This window comes from Eleutherodactylus coqui, chromosome 8 (genome assembly GCF_035609145.1).
Source record: "Eleutherodactylus coqui strain aEleCoq1 chromosome 8, aEleCoq1.hap1, whole genome shotgun sequence".
Classification (NCBI taxonomy): Eukaryota; Metazoa; Chordata; class Amphibia; order Anura; family Eleutherodactylidae; genus Eleutherodactylus; species Eleutherodactylus coqui.
This window is the reverse complement of record NC_089844.1, coordinates 22,614,751-22,628,840: the sequence shown is the minus strand read 5'-3', so window position 1 is coordinate 22,628,840 and position 14,090 is coordinate 22,614,751. Positions and strand designations below refer to the sequence as shown.

The 14,090-nt window shown below is 43.0% G+C and overlaps 1 protein-coding gene across 1 annotated transcript in view; it reads left to right on the top strand.

Moving 5' to 3' along the window:
- The window catches only part of LOC136576196 (protein mono-ADP-ribosyltransferase PARP14-like), a 913,674-nt gene that overhangs the window by 19,914 nt on the left and 879,670 nt on the right, over positions 1-14,090 (top strand). The window contains exons 5-6 of the mRNA XM_066575280.1: positions 2,065-2,301; positions 5,016-6,600. Coding sequence (XP_066431377.1) covers positions 2,065-2,301; positions 5,016-6,600 — 1,822 coding nt within the window. The remainder of the gene's footprint in view (positions 1-2,064; positions 2,302-5,015; positions 6,601-14,090) is intronic.

The following is a 14,090-nucleotide window of genomic DNA, read 5'->3' as shown; positions in this document are numbered from 1 at the left end:
CTAACCTTATATTCAGCATTTATATCATTGATGCGTATACTGAAAACCAGGAGAAGGTTTTGAAAATATCACCTGTACTCTACAGTGTTCATGGACACATCTGGGACCGCCAAACATCTCCAGGTCTCAACCCAATCACACTTTACAGCCTTAATCCCCATCACCTTCCCCGTTATTTCCTAATTCACCTTGAGATAAAAAAAGGTAAAAAAAAATTAAAACCCCACATATTTGGTATTGTCGCGTCTGTAACGACGCGTACAAAAAGTTGCACATGCTTTTGACTGTGCATGGAAAAAAGTGTTAAAAAAACGCTAAAAAACTGAGGCAAAATGCAAATTTTTAGCATTTTGCCTCACTAAAAACGCAATGTACCCCAATATGGTACCAATAAAAACTACAGCTCATCTCACAAAAAATAAGCCTTCATAGAGCTCCGTACATCAAAAAATAAAAAAGTTACAGGACTTTGAATGCAGCGATTTAGAAAAAAAAAAGGGTTTTTATTACAGAAAAGTGGAAAAACCTAAAACAAATGTAAGAATTTTGGTATCGTTTTAACCGTACCGACCCGCAGAAAAAATGGATTGTCTTATTTATGCTGCATGATTAACGCTGTAAAAAAAAAATCTATGGCAGAATTGATGCGTTTTCTCTCCCTGCTATCATAAAAAAAAAAGTTTTACAATATAGTCTATGTACCCAAAAATGACGCTGATAAAAACTACAGTGCGCCATGCAAAAAACAAGCCCTTATACAGCGGCATCGACGGGAAAATAAAAAAATTATGACTTTTGATAAATGGAGAAGAAAATCTGCCAAAAATCCTTGAGTCCTTAAGCCCAAAATAGGCCGTATCATTAAGGGGTTAAAGCCCTTCCCTTAAATCCAATGACGAGGATGCAGGCAGCAAGATTCTCTACCGCAGCTGTCGTGTGACAGCTGCGGTTCAGAATTGAAATATTTCTCTCCTGCATCTGCCACAGATGTGGCAGATGTAGCAGCAGGGAATTCTTTTAACTAGCGGGGGTGAAGGAAACATCTGCCGCATGCAGCAGATGTGTTCTTCATGCCCGCGGGGCTCACGGCAGCGGCGGAGAGGTAAGTTTTTTTTTCTTTTTTTTACACTAAAATGTTTCTTTTTCAGGGAAGGCTTATATGTAAAGCCCTTCCCTGAAAAAGAATGCAGGTGCCGTCAGACCATCGTTTTTAATGGAGCCGCCGGCAGCAGCCGCAGCTCCATTGAAAACAATGCGTGCATTCCCTGTGGTGCACGCATGTCCTATCTTTGCAGGCACGCACCTGCAAAGTACGGACATGTGAACACACCATAGGGAATGCATTGTTGTAAATAGAAGCATGTTTTTGTGCGTGCGTATGCATGCACAAAAGCACGCTCGTGTGACCCCACCCTGAACGTCGTTAAAGCAAACACTCCCCCCTAAAAAAATTGGTGAAAGTCCTTTTTTCTCATTTCTTCAAGCTTCGAAATTGCTTCTGCTACATTGAATGGTACCACAGAAAAATACAAAGCGTCCCGCAAAATACAAGCCCTTGTGTAGCAATGTCAACCAAGAAATAAAAGTTATGATTTTTTGAAAGTGGGAGGAAAAAAAATTTCTAAATAAAAAAAAAGGGTCTGCAGCAGGAAGGGGCTAAGTCCCACATGGAATAAAATTTACGTTGTATTCAATAGGATGTAAACCAGACGCAGATTCCAATGTGAATTTCTGCTCTGAATCCGCATTGACAATCCTCTGGGTGAACAGGGCTTATATATAAGGATGCCACAAGAAACGCTGCACTCATTTGTCACCTTTCACCCCGCCTGCCTCAGTTCTCATTTGCACATTGCACTACCCATTATAATTTTACCTCGAGATGTGGCACAAAATGTATTATTTTGTTTCATGTAAGTGATGTTGGATCAAGCAGCCTGTAGGTGACTGATAACACAGGGCCTCGTGGTTGTCTTACTTTGCCGGTTTCCTCAGGTCTGCTCCTCGGTCGGTTCCTCCTCAGGATTCCTTTAATTTTTCAGATATTTGTTTTTCTTCAATCAGACGTCTTCAGTTTTATTGAAAAATTCAGCAAACACCGCTTGGTAAATCAGCAGAAGCTGACGGCGAAGTGTCTGGGGGAGACTAGGAGCATCAGGGCTGAAGGGTTACCCCCGAACACAGAAGAGGACCACCTCATGCTCTACTTTGAGAGCTCAAAGATCGGTGGTGGTCCAGTGCAAGAAGCCATAATGATCCCTGAGGAAGAGGCCGCGCTAGTCACCTTCTATGATGCGCAAAGTAAGTGATGTATTGGAGCCACCAATAACAGCATAGAGCATGGGATCTGATGATACATAGAGGTGGAATGGAGATGTTCTGATTGGCCTATATGGGTTTTCCATGGGTCTCCTTGTTGCAGTTGGACTCTATTACATGCATTTTAGTGAAGCTGTGGCTTGGAGTTGATTTCAAGATGTACTGGAAAATTGATTTTATGCCAATTGCATTCCAGGAAGAACATCAGGGGGCAGCCGGTACGCCATCACTAACCATATATTCAGCATTTATATCATTGATGCCTATACTGAAAACAAAGAGAAGGTTTTGAAAATATCACCTGTACTCTACAGTGTTCATGGACACATCTGGGACCGCCAAACATCTCCAGGTCTCACCCCAATCACACTATACAGCCTTAATCCCCTTCACCTTCCCCGTCATTTCCTAATTCACCTTAAAGGAGATGTCCCGAGGCAGCAAGTGGGTCTGTACACTTCTGCATGGCCATAATAATGCACTTTGTAATGTACATTGTGCATTAATTATGAGCCATGCAGAAGTTATAAGAAGTTTTATACTTACCTGTTCCGTTGCTGGCGTCCTCGTCTCCATGGTGCCGACTAATTTTCGCCCTCCGATGGCCAAATTAGCCGCGCTTGCGCAGTCCGGGTCTTCTGCAGTCTTCTATGGGGCTCCGTGTAGCTCCGTGTAGCTCCGCCCCGTCACGTGCCGATTCCAGCCAATCAGGAGGCTGGAATCGGCAGTGGACCGCACAGAAGAGCTGCGGTCCACGGAGGAAGAGGCCATCTTCAGCGGTGAGTAGAGAAGTCACCGGAGCGCGGGGATTCAGGTAAGCGCTCCGGTGAGCTTTCTTTACCTCCCTGCATCGGGGTTGTCTCGCGCCGAACGGGGGGGGGGTTGAAAAAAAAAAAACCCGTTTCGGCGCGGGACAACCCCTTTAAGATTTTGAATTGGTTCCTCCACACTTGTTTTCATGTCCCTCACGATTGATTTAACATTCCTGGACTTAAAATTGGAAGTACAACCCCCATGCTGCCACTCTTTATGATTTCACATGATTATCTTGGGGGTTGGGGGGTCTCACTGTGCAGGTAGATTAAGAGATATAGCACATCATTGTGGTAAACAATAACCGTCTTTACTTGGCAGATAAATCAGCGGTACAGTCACTTTAACAAAGATTCAGAATGTTGCACTGCAGTTTCAATACTTTGGCGATGCTGGTTTTGCTACTCTGCAACCTTGTTTCGCTGTGTCAGTCCATTCGGAATCAAGTCTCTTTATTTCGTCGCAGTCTCTGATCAGGCCTGGCGTATCCCCCGTGGACACACTCAACAGTTCCCAATGTTTTGCACTCACTCTATGTTGGACAACACAGCAGGTCCATGACTGGATCTCCCACCGCTATGACAGCCTGACTAATAAGGCACTCTCAACTACAACTAGGAGGCTCCAGGGATTTCTTAAGCTGAACCCAACATCTTCTACAGCAGGCTACAGAGTTTGTCTTGTAACTGACGACTCAGGTCACCGCCATCCTTGCACCGACCTCTCATACAAGCTACTCACTCACCACTGCACCAACACAACAATATCTTCTGTGCCACACCTCAACTTTTGTATTGCACACTGGCAGCACCCTGCCAGACGAGACATGCATTACGATTCGACCATCTGACCCACATGCCCCGCCTAGCATGGTGCCCAGTTATCCAAACCTTCAAAATGGCTACTTGATAGAGACAGTCACAACATTTCTACTGGGATCACAACTGGGACTATCTCAGTAACCTAACCGAACAATTACACAAAATCGCCATCATTCACGATCACGCTTACGCTTTAAACGTCAACATTTATAAGATTCTTTGTATTAAACGTTAGCATTTATATCATCGTTAGTCTTAAGACATTTCCCAGTGCTTTCATTGGCCAATGTTGTTCAGTCAGAGAAGCATGTATTGTCTTAGACTACTGATGCATATTAATGCACAGTGGGGTACATTTACAACCTATTTTACCCCAGTTTCTGGCTTAAAAAAGTATTTACGAGTATTTGCACAAAAATTTATGGCTTTTCTCCTTTTTGTGCCAAACTTCACATTTTTGTCAAAAAATGGGTGGGACTTGTTGGAAGTAGATACAGCTACCCCAGACAGATTTATGTATAATTTACAGAAACTGGCGTAAGATATGCCAGTAATGTAGACCGAGTAGGACCTGACGTATATTTCTGTCTAGATACATGGAGCTGCCGGGGATGCGTACAATGAAGAGGAGTGTGCCTCAGCATATTTTCAGTGCACAGTGCACCTGGGGAAATTGTACTAAACCTGGCGCAGGAAATACTGGGCTTAGTAAATTTTTCCCAGCATACATCAGGTAGTTAGAAAAGTGGTGTGATAATCTTTATTTGTTCCGGACCGGAGGGTCGCTTTATGTTTTTTTATCTCTTTTTACAGGCTGCTTAGACAACAGGTGATAGGATATACTTTGGGGTCCGTTTGAACAGGAGGCCACCTCAGTGTATGTTGTGGCGCACCTGATAACTGAAGCAGTTGGTTACATACAGATACTACCGAGCCGTTCATCATGCTACAGTTAGATACCATATGTTCCCTCCTTGTAGCACTGTTATAGCCTGCTGCAATTATGAAGATGATCCTGTCTCTGCTTGTCTCTGTAACACAAATGCTATTTCCTTCTTTCAGATGTGAAAGTCCTAGTAGAAAAGGAACACATCTTTGCTAAGAAGGCGATCTCCGTATATCGATACTACCCCACCTTGGATGTTACTCTGTATGGGAGGAAAAGACCTTGTGTGGTAAGACCACTGCCGATCCAAATCCCTATCAGTCCATACTTACTAGAGTTCATATGGAAGGATGATAAATTGAAGCAAAGCATGGAGAAGCACATGTCCGATAAAGTGTGTGAGATCACATGGCCTGATCTCAACTGCTCAAACCCTGTCATCACATTGGGTTTTCCAAACTCCCTATCTTCACATCTCCAGACTATGGCGAAGGTGGCCCAAACATGGACTGAGAAGGTCTCCGCCGAGTTCTTACTTATTATTTCAAGGTACAAAGTCATAGACTGTAAAATGACTCCTTCAGCATGGGAGGACATCAAGAATCAGATCACCACTGCTGCCTATGATGGAGTACTGATCAAACCCAGTGCTGATACTGAGAAGGTCTGCCTGGTGGGGACAATGAAGGATGTTGATAAGATCGAGATGGCATTCAGGAAACTGGTGGAGGAAATCACCCAGAAAGCTGAGCGGAGAAGTCAGGTGACCACTGTGACAGAACCGATGTCTGCAGCGCTCTACCATGTTACACGTAGTGGTGGTCTGGAGAAGAAGATACTAGCAGATGCCCCGGAGCTGAGGATGGAATACGACCCGTCTACACACCATGTCAAGCTCACTGGACTGAGGGATGAAATTCTCCAAGCCAAGTATGAAATACTTAGTGCTAAACTGGGTTTGAAATCCAAATCCCTCCAGCTGAACCCGCATGTTCTTCAGTTCTTGATGTCCGCTGACAGAGACAAGGTGTCACGTCTCCTCTTTGTACGGCACAATATCAATGCATTAATGGAGATGGAAGAAAACATGATCAAACTGACTGGTTACACAAAAAAAGACTTGATGGACGCAGAAGAGCAGATAAACCGAGAAGTCATTTATCAGCGAATTCCAGTTGAGGACAAAAATATCCTTAAGAATCCGGAGTGGAGAAGTCTCCAATCAGATCTTCTTGAATCACTCAATTCTGAGACCTGCACAGTCATCATCCAAGAATTCCCCCCTGGAGCGGAAAGCGATCTAGTGGTCTCAGGTTTGTCCTCTAATGTAGACAAGACCTACAAAACACTGCATGATTTTGTAGAGAAAAAGACTCCAATGGAGAAGAATATCAAGGTCAAGTCGATGGCAGTCCTGCAATTCATCAACAAGGAGAAGAAGGTATGGGAGGATCTGAAGCAGATTAATGTTGGGGTCCAAATAAGACATAGGAACATCCACTTGACAGGAGCCAAGTGTTACGTGGAGAAAGCGGCGTCCCATGTACAAGCGGTCCTGTCGTCTATCTATGATGAGACATTGCGCATTGATAAACCAGGAGCCAAGAAGTTTTGTTTGTGCAATGAAGAGATTTACGTACCATTAGCAAAGAATAAATACAAATGTGTGATATATCTGCAGAAAGACAAGAAAGATGATGATGATGCTATACTTAGATCCTTTCCTAATGAATCTCAACTCCAAATACAGCTACCCCAGGGGTATTTTTAATATAGCCACCCTTAATAGTTGCTTGATACAGTGGCCTATTACTATAACTGTATTTATTTTTAATTATCATAGCTCTTTATTAATATTACTGTATTATATTAATCCTTTGCAATCCAATTTTGGATTCAGGGTTTCCTAGGGGGCTTTCTCTTTCTGTAATTATACAATGGCGCCATCGGCTGGCTAGAGCCAGTACTGCGGTATGGGACATGCTGGAGAGGCCCCCGACAACAGAGCAGCCAGTAATATACAGAAAGAATACCCTGCCAGACGTCTTCCGACATCAGAGCTGTACAGCCTTCAATCACAATATCTGAAGACATCAGACAGTGGATTGGAAAGGGTTAATATTGCTGTATTAAAATAATTAGATTATATGTATATTTTTAATATACGCCCCTGTTAATATTTGTACGATATACTAGTGTATTACTATAGCTGAATTTATTTTTAATTATTATATCGGTTTATTAATATTGCCGTATTATATTAATATTACCATATTAAAATAATTATATTATATGTATATTTTTAATATAGTCACCCTTAATATTTTTGCGATATATTGCTGTATTACTATAGTTGTATTTGTACCGTATTATATTAATATTACCGTATTAAACAAATTAGATTATATGTATATTTATAATATAGCCACTAGAGATGAGCGAACACGTTCGGCTCCGCCCCTTTTTCGCCCGAACACCGAACTTTGCGAACACTTCAGTGTTCGGGCGAAAAAGTTCGGGGGCCGCCGTGGCAGCGCGGGGGGGTGCGGCGGGGAGTGGGGGGGAGAGGGAGAGAGAGAGGGCTCCCCCCTGTTCCCCGCTACTGCCGCCCGCGCCGCCGCGCATCTCCCCGCCCCCCGGCGGCACCCGGACACTTACGCGCGAACACTGCAGTGTTCGGCAAAGCCGGTGTCCGGGTGCGGATGTGTCCGTAACGGACACGTTCGCTCATCCCTAATAGCCACCCTTAAAATTTGTGCGATATATTGATGTATTACTATAGTTGTATTTTTAAAGTATTATATTAAAGGGGTGGTCTCGCGAAAGCAAGTGGGTCTATACACTTCTGTATGGCCATATTAATGCACTTTGTAATATACATCGTGCATTAATTATGAGCCATACAGAAGTTATACACTTACCTGCTCCGTTGCTGGCGTCCCCGTTGCCATGGTTCCGTCTAACTTCGGTGTCTTCTTGCTTTTTTAGACGCGCTTGCGCAGATGCATCTTCTCCCTTCGGCTGGTCTTGGAAGCATCGGCGTTTTGGCTCCGCCCCCTTTTTCGCGTCATCGCGTAGCTCCGCCCCCGTCATGTGCCGATTCCAGCCAATCAGGAGGCTGGAACCGGCACACGTCATGGGGCGGAGCTACACGATGATGCGAAAAGGGGGCGGAGCCAAAATGCCGATGCTGCCGAGCGGAGCCGAAGGGAGAAGAAGGGAGAAGACGGATCTGCGCAAGCGCGTCTAAAAAGGCAAGAAGACACCGAAATTAGACGGCACCATGGCGACGGGGACGCTAGCAACCGAGCAGGTAAGTGAATAACTTCTGTATGGCTCATAATTAATGCACGATGTATATTACAAAGTGCATTAATATGGCCATACAGAAGTGTATAGACCCACTTGCTTTCGCGAGACCACCCCTTTAATATTACCATATTAAAATAATTAGATTATATGTATATTTTTAATATAGCCACCCTTAATATTTTTGCGATATATTGCTGTATTACTATAGTTGTATTTTTACTGTATTATATTAATATAACTGTATTAAAAAAAATTAGATTATATGTATATTTTTAATATAGCCACTCTTAATATGTGTGCGATATAGTGCTGTATTACTATAGTTGTATTTTTACCATATTATATTATTACCATATTAAAATATTTAGATTATATGTATATTTTTAATATAGCCACCCTTAATATTTGTGCAATATATTGCTGTATTAGGCCTTAGTCAGACGGGCGTTTTTAGCCGCGATTTGCGCATGCGTCCGGCGATTTTTTTAAAACCATTGCTTTGCAATGGTATCGGACACATGAGCGCTTTTTATGCGCTCGTCCGATAAATTATAGAACAAAAAATCGCAGATCGCACCTATCTGCGATCTGCGATTTCTGTTCTCTTCTGTATATGCGCTCAATGGGGCCGGCGGCAGCAGCGCCGACCCCATTGAGAACATATAGAAGACAAATCATTCTTCTCTGCCACAGCTGTAACAGCTGTGACAGAGAAGAACGATGTTTGCCCATTGAATTCAATGGAGCGGCAATACAGCTGCTCCATTGAAAGCAATGGGCTGCCGGCGTGCGCGGGGTGAATTGTCGGGAAGGGGTTAAATATATAAACCCTTCCCTGCAATTCATCCTAAAATGTGTTAAAATAAAAAAAAAATGGATACTCACCTTTCCGCTGCAGCCGGAGTCCAGCCGTGGCCGCTGTCAGTTCTCCTGAACTGCTTCTCGGCACTATTCAGCCGGCGGGGCTTTAAAATCCCCTCCTGCTGAATGATCTGCCTCTGATTGGTCACAACCCTGACCAATCAGAGGCTGAAAACACTCACACACCCATTCATGAATTCATGAATGGGTGAGTGACTGCTGCCTCTCAGCGCTGAGCCAATCAGGGGCAGGTCTGACTCACATCCATTCATGAATTCATGAATGGCTGTGAGTGAGGCATGCCTCTGATTGGCTCAGCGCTGAGCCAATCAGGGGGCAGGTCTGACTCACACCCCCTTCACACCCACTGCAGGACGGCCGCGGAGCTCCGGCTGCCGGCAGAAGGTGAGTATACAATTTTTTTTATTTTTACACATTTTAGGATGAATTGCAGGTAAGGGCTTATATATTTAAGCCCTTACCGACAATTCATCCCGGGCTCGCCGGCAGCGCATTGCTTTCAATGGAGACGGCTGTATTGCCGTCTCCATTGAATGCAATGCGCTGGACAGCTCCGGCCCGTTTCTAATGAAACGCGGCTAGGAGCAGATTTTCGGGCGATTTGCGGGCGACTTGCGCACACCGGTCACGCGATTTGCGGATGCGCATCCGTCATGCGATCCGCAAATCGCGCGAAAAAACGCCCGTCTGACTAAGGCCTCACTGTAGTTGTATTTTTACTGTATTAAAATAATTATATTATCTGTATATTTTTAATATAGCCACCCTTAATATTTGTGCAATATAGTGCTGTATTACTACAGTTGTATTTTTACCGTATTATATTATTATATTGCACTATTAAAATATTTATATTACTATGTATATTTTTCATATACGCTCCTTAATAGTCGCACGATATACTAGTGTATTACTATAGCGGTATGATGTATATTTTTAAAAAAAAAATTCTAGCAATCACCAGCAGCACTAGAAACACGTTTTTGCTATATTAATGTTTGTGTATTTTCAGATGGAAAGCCAGGGTGTCGCTTGTCCCCCCCTTGAAATTACTAACACCAGAATTGGTAGGTACACAGCGTTTACCCATTTGATTTCATATAGCTGCAGATATGGATACATTTTTAAAATTGCGCTAATTTTATCCGCTTTATCATTTTCTGTTTAAAGAATCGAACTGGGATGACTCCCTCAGATTTTGATGAATCAAAATTCGACTTTTTATCACAGACAGCCAATGGTAGGTTTTAGACAGACGTGTGCGCTGTTTTTTACGGTTTGTTGTTATTTGTTATGCTAAATAAGTATTGTTTCCATACAGATGCTGTGCATGTAAATGGACACCTGCAGATGTCATATCCTTTAAAAGCAAACATTATTCATGAACGAGCATAACCGTCAAGTCGCCAACCATCTGTTAGGAAAATTATAGATCAATGTATCAGTTAATTGTTCTTTTATTGCATTGTAGACTAGAAATATATAGCATGGTACTAGTATAAGTAGTGAAGGGGTTAAACGAAACCCTTCTATAGGCTTGCATGTCTTCTGAGGTAGACAGACGAGATAAGATAGTCTCATAGACCACCCATGTATGCATGTTTATAGTTGGGGCCCACAGGAAATAGGATAGACTTCTAGATATCTCTTGCATTCCTTTTCCCTGAATTCATAACGGTTTTATTGTATGTTATAGTTACACCTTAAGAGGTGTAACTTATGTTAATCATTTTTTGTTTTAGCCTATCATGTATTCTTATTAATCTTGGAGGTATATACTTTTCCTGTGATGTCATTTATGGTACATAAGCTACGAACACCTTAGAATAAAGTAGAAATCATCTGATACCGCACAGGCTGGTGTGATTTGTATTTCTCCTGGGCCCAGACTTCTGCACGAGATCTGGGATCGTCTTCTCTTTGATAAACACATAAATTCTCCTTACACCATCAATGGAGGCCATTAAGGCTGAAAAACGGTTGCATGTCAATGCTGAACCTATCAGCTATCTCGGAAGCGGATGGAAACCAATTGCCCCATGATGATCAAAGTGTCATCGGTAAGCCGCTGGCAACGATTGGAGCGATTGCTCAATTATAGTTACGCATTTTTTCCTTCCAGAGAATGCTCGCGGCAGCGTCGGGGAAAACACTACATTTGCAATGGCAAACCTGACACTAAACCCCGCGGAACATGTGAGCGCTTCGGTGGAGGCATCCACCCCAATGTTACAGACACACATAGATCCCACTGGATACGCTCTGCCGCTAGAACCGCACATAACTGTCAACTGCATCGCCAGCCCATCCGATGTTGTCAAACAATGATACAACTTATTAAAACACAAGAAAAAATGTGCAAGAAAAACATTGCTTCCGTCTATTTTGGAAGTTGCTGAAAAGCACCCGGGCAACAACACTAGCACCACTAATGGTAAGCCGCATGCCGTAATTTCAAATGATATACGGGTTTGTCATAATACAACACAATCTGATACACAACACCCGCTAGTTGCTGCTAGTACTAACACTGTAACCGTAACATGTGTTGATACACAGCAGTCACTAGCTAGTCCTCCAGCAGGCACTACATGCCATAGAAAGAGAAAATCATCTGATGAGGTTAAAGTTTCAAAAAGGTCGACAACACACATAAATGCTGCCGATCCTTTTTACCACCACTGGATGACGCAGGGTATAGCCTTGTTAACTACCTTATGGACTCTAGACAGCCGCCTTATTGCTAAGGTAGCAGAACATACGCTAAGGTAGCAGAACATACCACTAAAGTTTTGCAACTGATGTAGAGGCGAGCAGAGCTAGATGTCTCTTTTGCAGACCAGGATAGAACCACTGAGGTTTTTAAACTTTTCCTAGAGTATCAAAATGTTTGTGAGAGTTTTGGCATTTCGGGGGTCCCCCGACCTCCCACCTTATGACTATCTATGGTTGGATCAGGGTTGAAAAAACAGAGCTCTAACAGAGGCAGCATATGGCGTAGAGCAAAGTCTGTTAAAAAGCTATAAAAATGTTGTGTTTGACCGCTAGGTCAATATCCGCCAGAAGACGCAGAAAGAGCCAACCCAGAACTTACCTGCAAAATCCTGAGACACCCCCACAAAGTCCTGAGCCATTCCCACATACCCTGCAGAGTCTAAATACACCTGACCAACCTGTAAATAATGAGCCCCCACCTCAGAGCCCCACACAGGAGCAAGATCGTATATCGCTTGATCAGGTTGAGCAACCTGTTGATGCGTCTGTGTTTTTACGAAATATACAACCCGGTGATTTTATACAGCTGAGCGTCGATGGCTGGCGTTAGTTAGATCCTATTTATTCCCTAAAACAGGCCAGGGATGATTTTAATGCTGAGAGCTTCTTAAATGCTGTGGCCAATGCATTACAGAGTAATGTGGATTGTTTAGCTGGTGAATGCTTGACACTCAGAGTCCTAATAGTGAGGAATAGGCATGGGGGTAGAAGACAACGCAGGCATTTGAAATCCATACTTTACACCCAGATCATCAAACAGAAAAAGCGTTGGCTGTTTGATTTTAACAATTATGACTCTAACCTGTGTTTAACGGCCAGTCTATATGCGCTGTTAGAGGAGGGCTCTGTTGAGGACAGTGTTTTATTGACACGAGCTAGACAATTACATCGTGAATTGGACATCCCCAACAATCAGCTAGTGGGTTTTAGCGATATTGAGGCATTTGAGAAACACCTGGGCATAACCATAAGGGTTCTATACCACAGTCGCGGTGATTGCTGTTATTTTCACACCAGGGAAGCATCTGGTGGGGATTTTGTATACATCCTCCACCATGATAATCATTATTATGGGATTACGAATATAAAAAAGCTTTTATTGGGACCAATTACTTTTGTGATCGTTGCAGGTCTGTTTTTCACCACAAAAATAATCACTCATGTCAGTATTTTTGCAAGATTTGTCAGACAGAATCGTGTGTCGAAACCCTGGGAATCAATATAACGATGCCCCAGTTGCCGCGTGTTTTGTCGCTTGTCTGATTGTTTAGACCGTCACAAGATCGCAGCTGCGGTGGATGATGCGCTTTATTAGGCTAAACTATTTTGAGGTCGTTATCGGTATGTAGTTAAATGCGCCAAGCCTCATGAATGCAATGGTCTGCGCTGTAACATTTGTAAAACCAGCATGCAAAAATTTGATAAACACTTGTGTTACATGCAGCCTTCCTATCCGAAGGCCATTGTGGCAGAGCTGCCGTATATTTTCTATGACTTTGAGTGTCAGCAGGATACAGGCAAACACATTCCGAATTTTATTTTTGCCACAGCGCTGTACAGAGCAAAGTCTTGGGAGTTTGAGGGCGACTTTTGCACCCGTGATTTTGTTCAGTTTTTTTCTTAACTACGATTTTACAGACTGCACTTTTATTGCACACAATGTCGGTAGATACGACTCTTATTTTATTGGTAAAGAGTTGATTGTCGAAAAAATTCAAATAGAAATGATCACTCAAGGTGGACACCTTCTGTGTGTGACGGTACCAGCGCTGAACTTGAGGTTCATAGACTCACTTAAGTTCATACCCATGAAGCTTAGCAAGCTACCCCAGGCTATGGGTTTTTCAGGGGGAAATGGTCATTTACCTCACTTTTTCAATACTAAAGAAAAGCAGAATTATGCCGACCCCGTACCCGATGCTAAATCTTACGGACCCGAGTACATGATGCCTGACGACAAAAAAGACTTCATGGAGTGATATGAACTGCAAAAAGGATGTACTTTTGATTTTAAAAGAGAATTGAAGTCATATTGTAAGCAGGATGTTGAAGTATTGAGGAAAGCCTGTGAGTGTTATAGACACCGGGTAATGGAAATAGCTAAAAAAAACAGCTACAAGGTATTGTACGGAAAACGAGAAAAACGTTAGTGTCATTTATTGCGTTGACCCGTTCAAACACATCACTCTCGTGTCTGTATGCATGGCTATATGCAGGTTTAAATTTTCACCTGAAGACACTATAGCTATATTGCCCTCTGATAATTACCAGAAGGCCAAAAA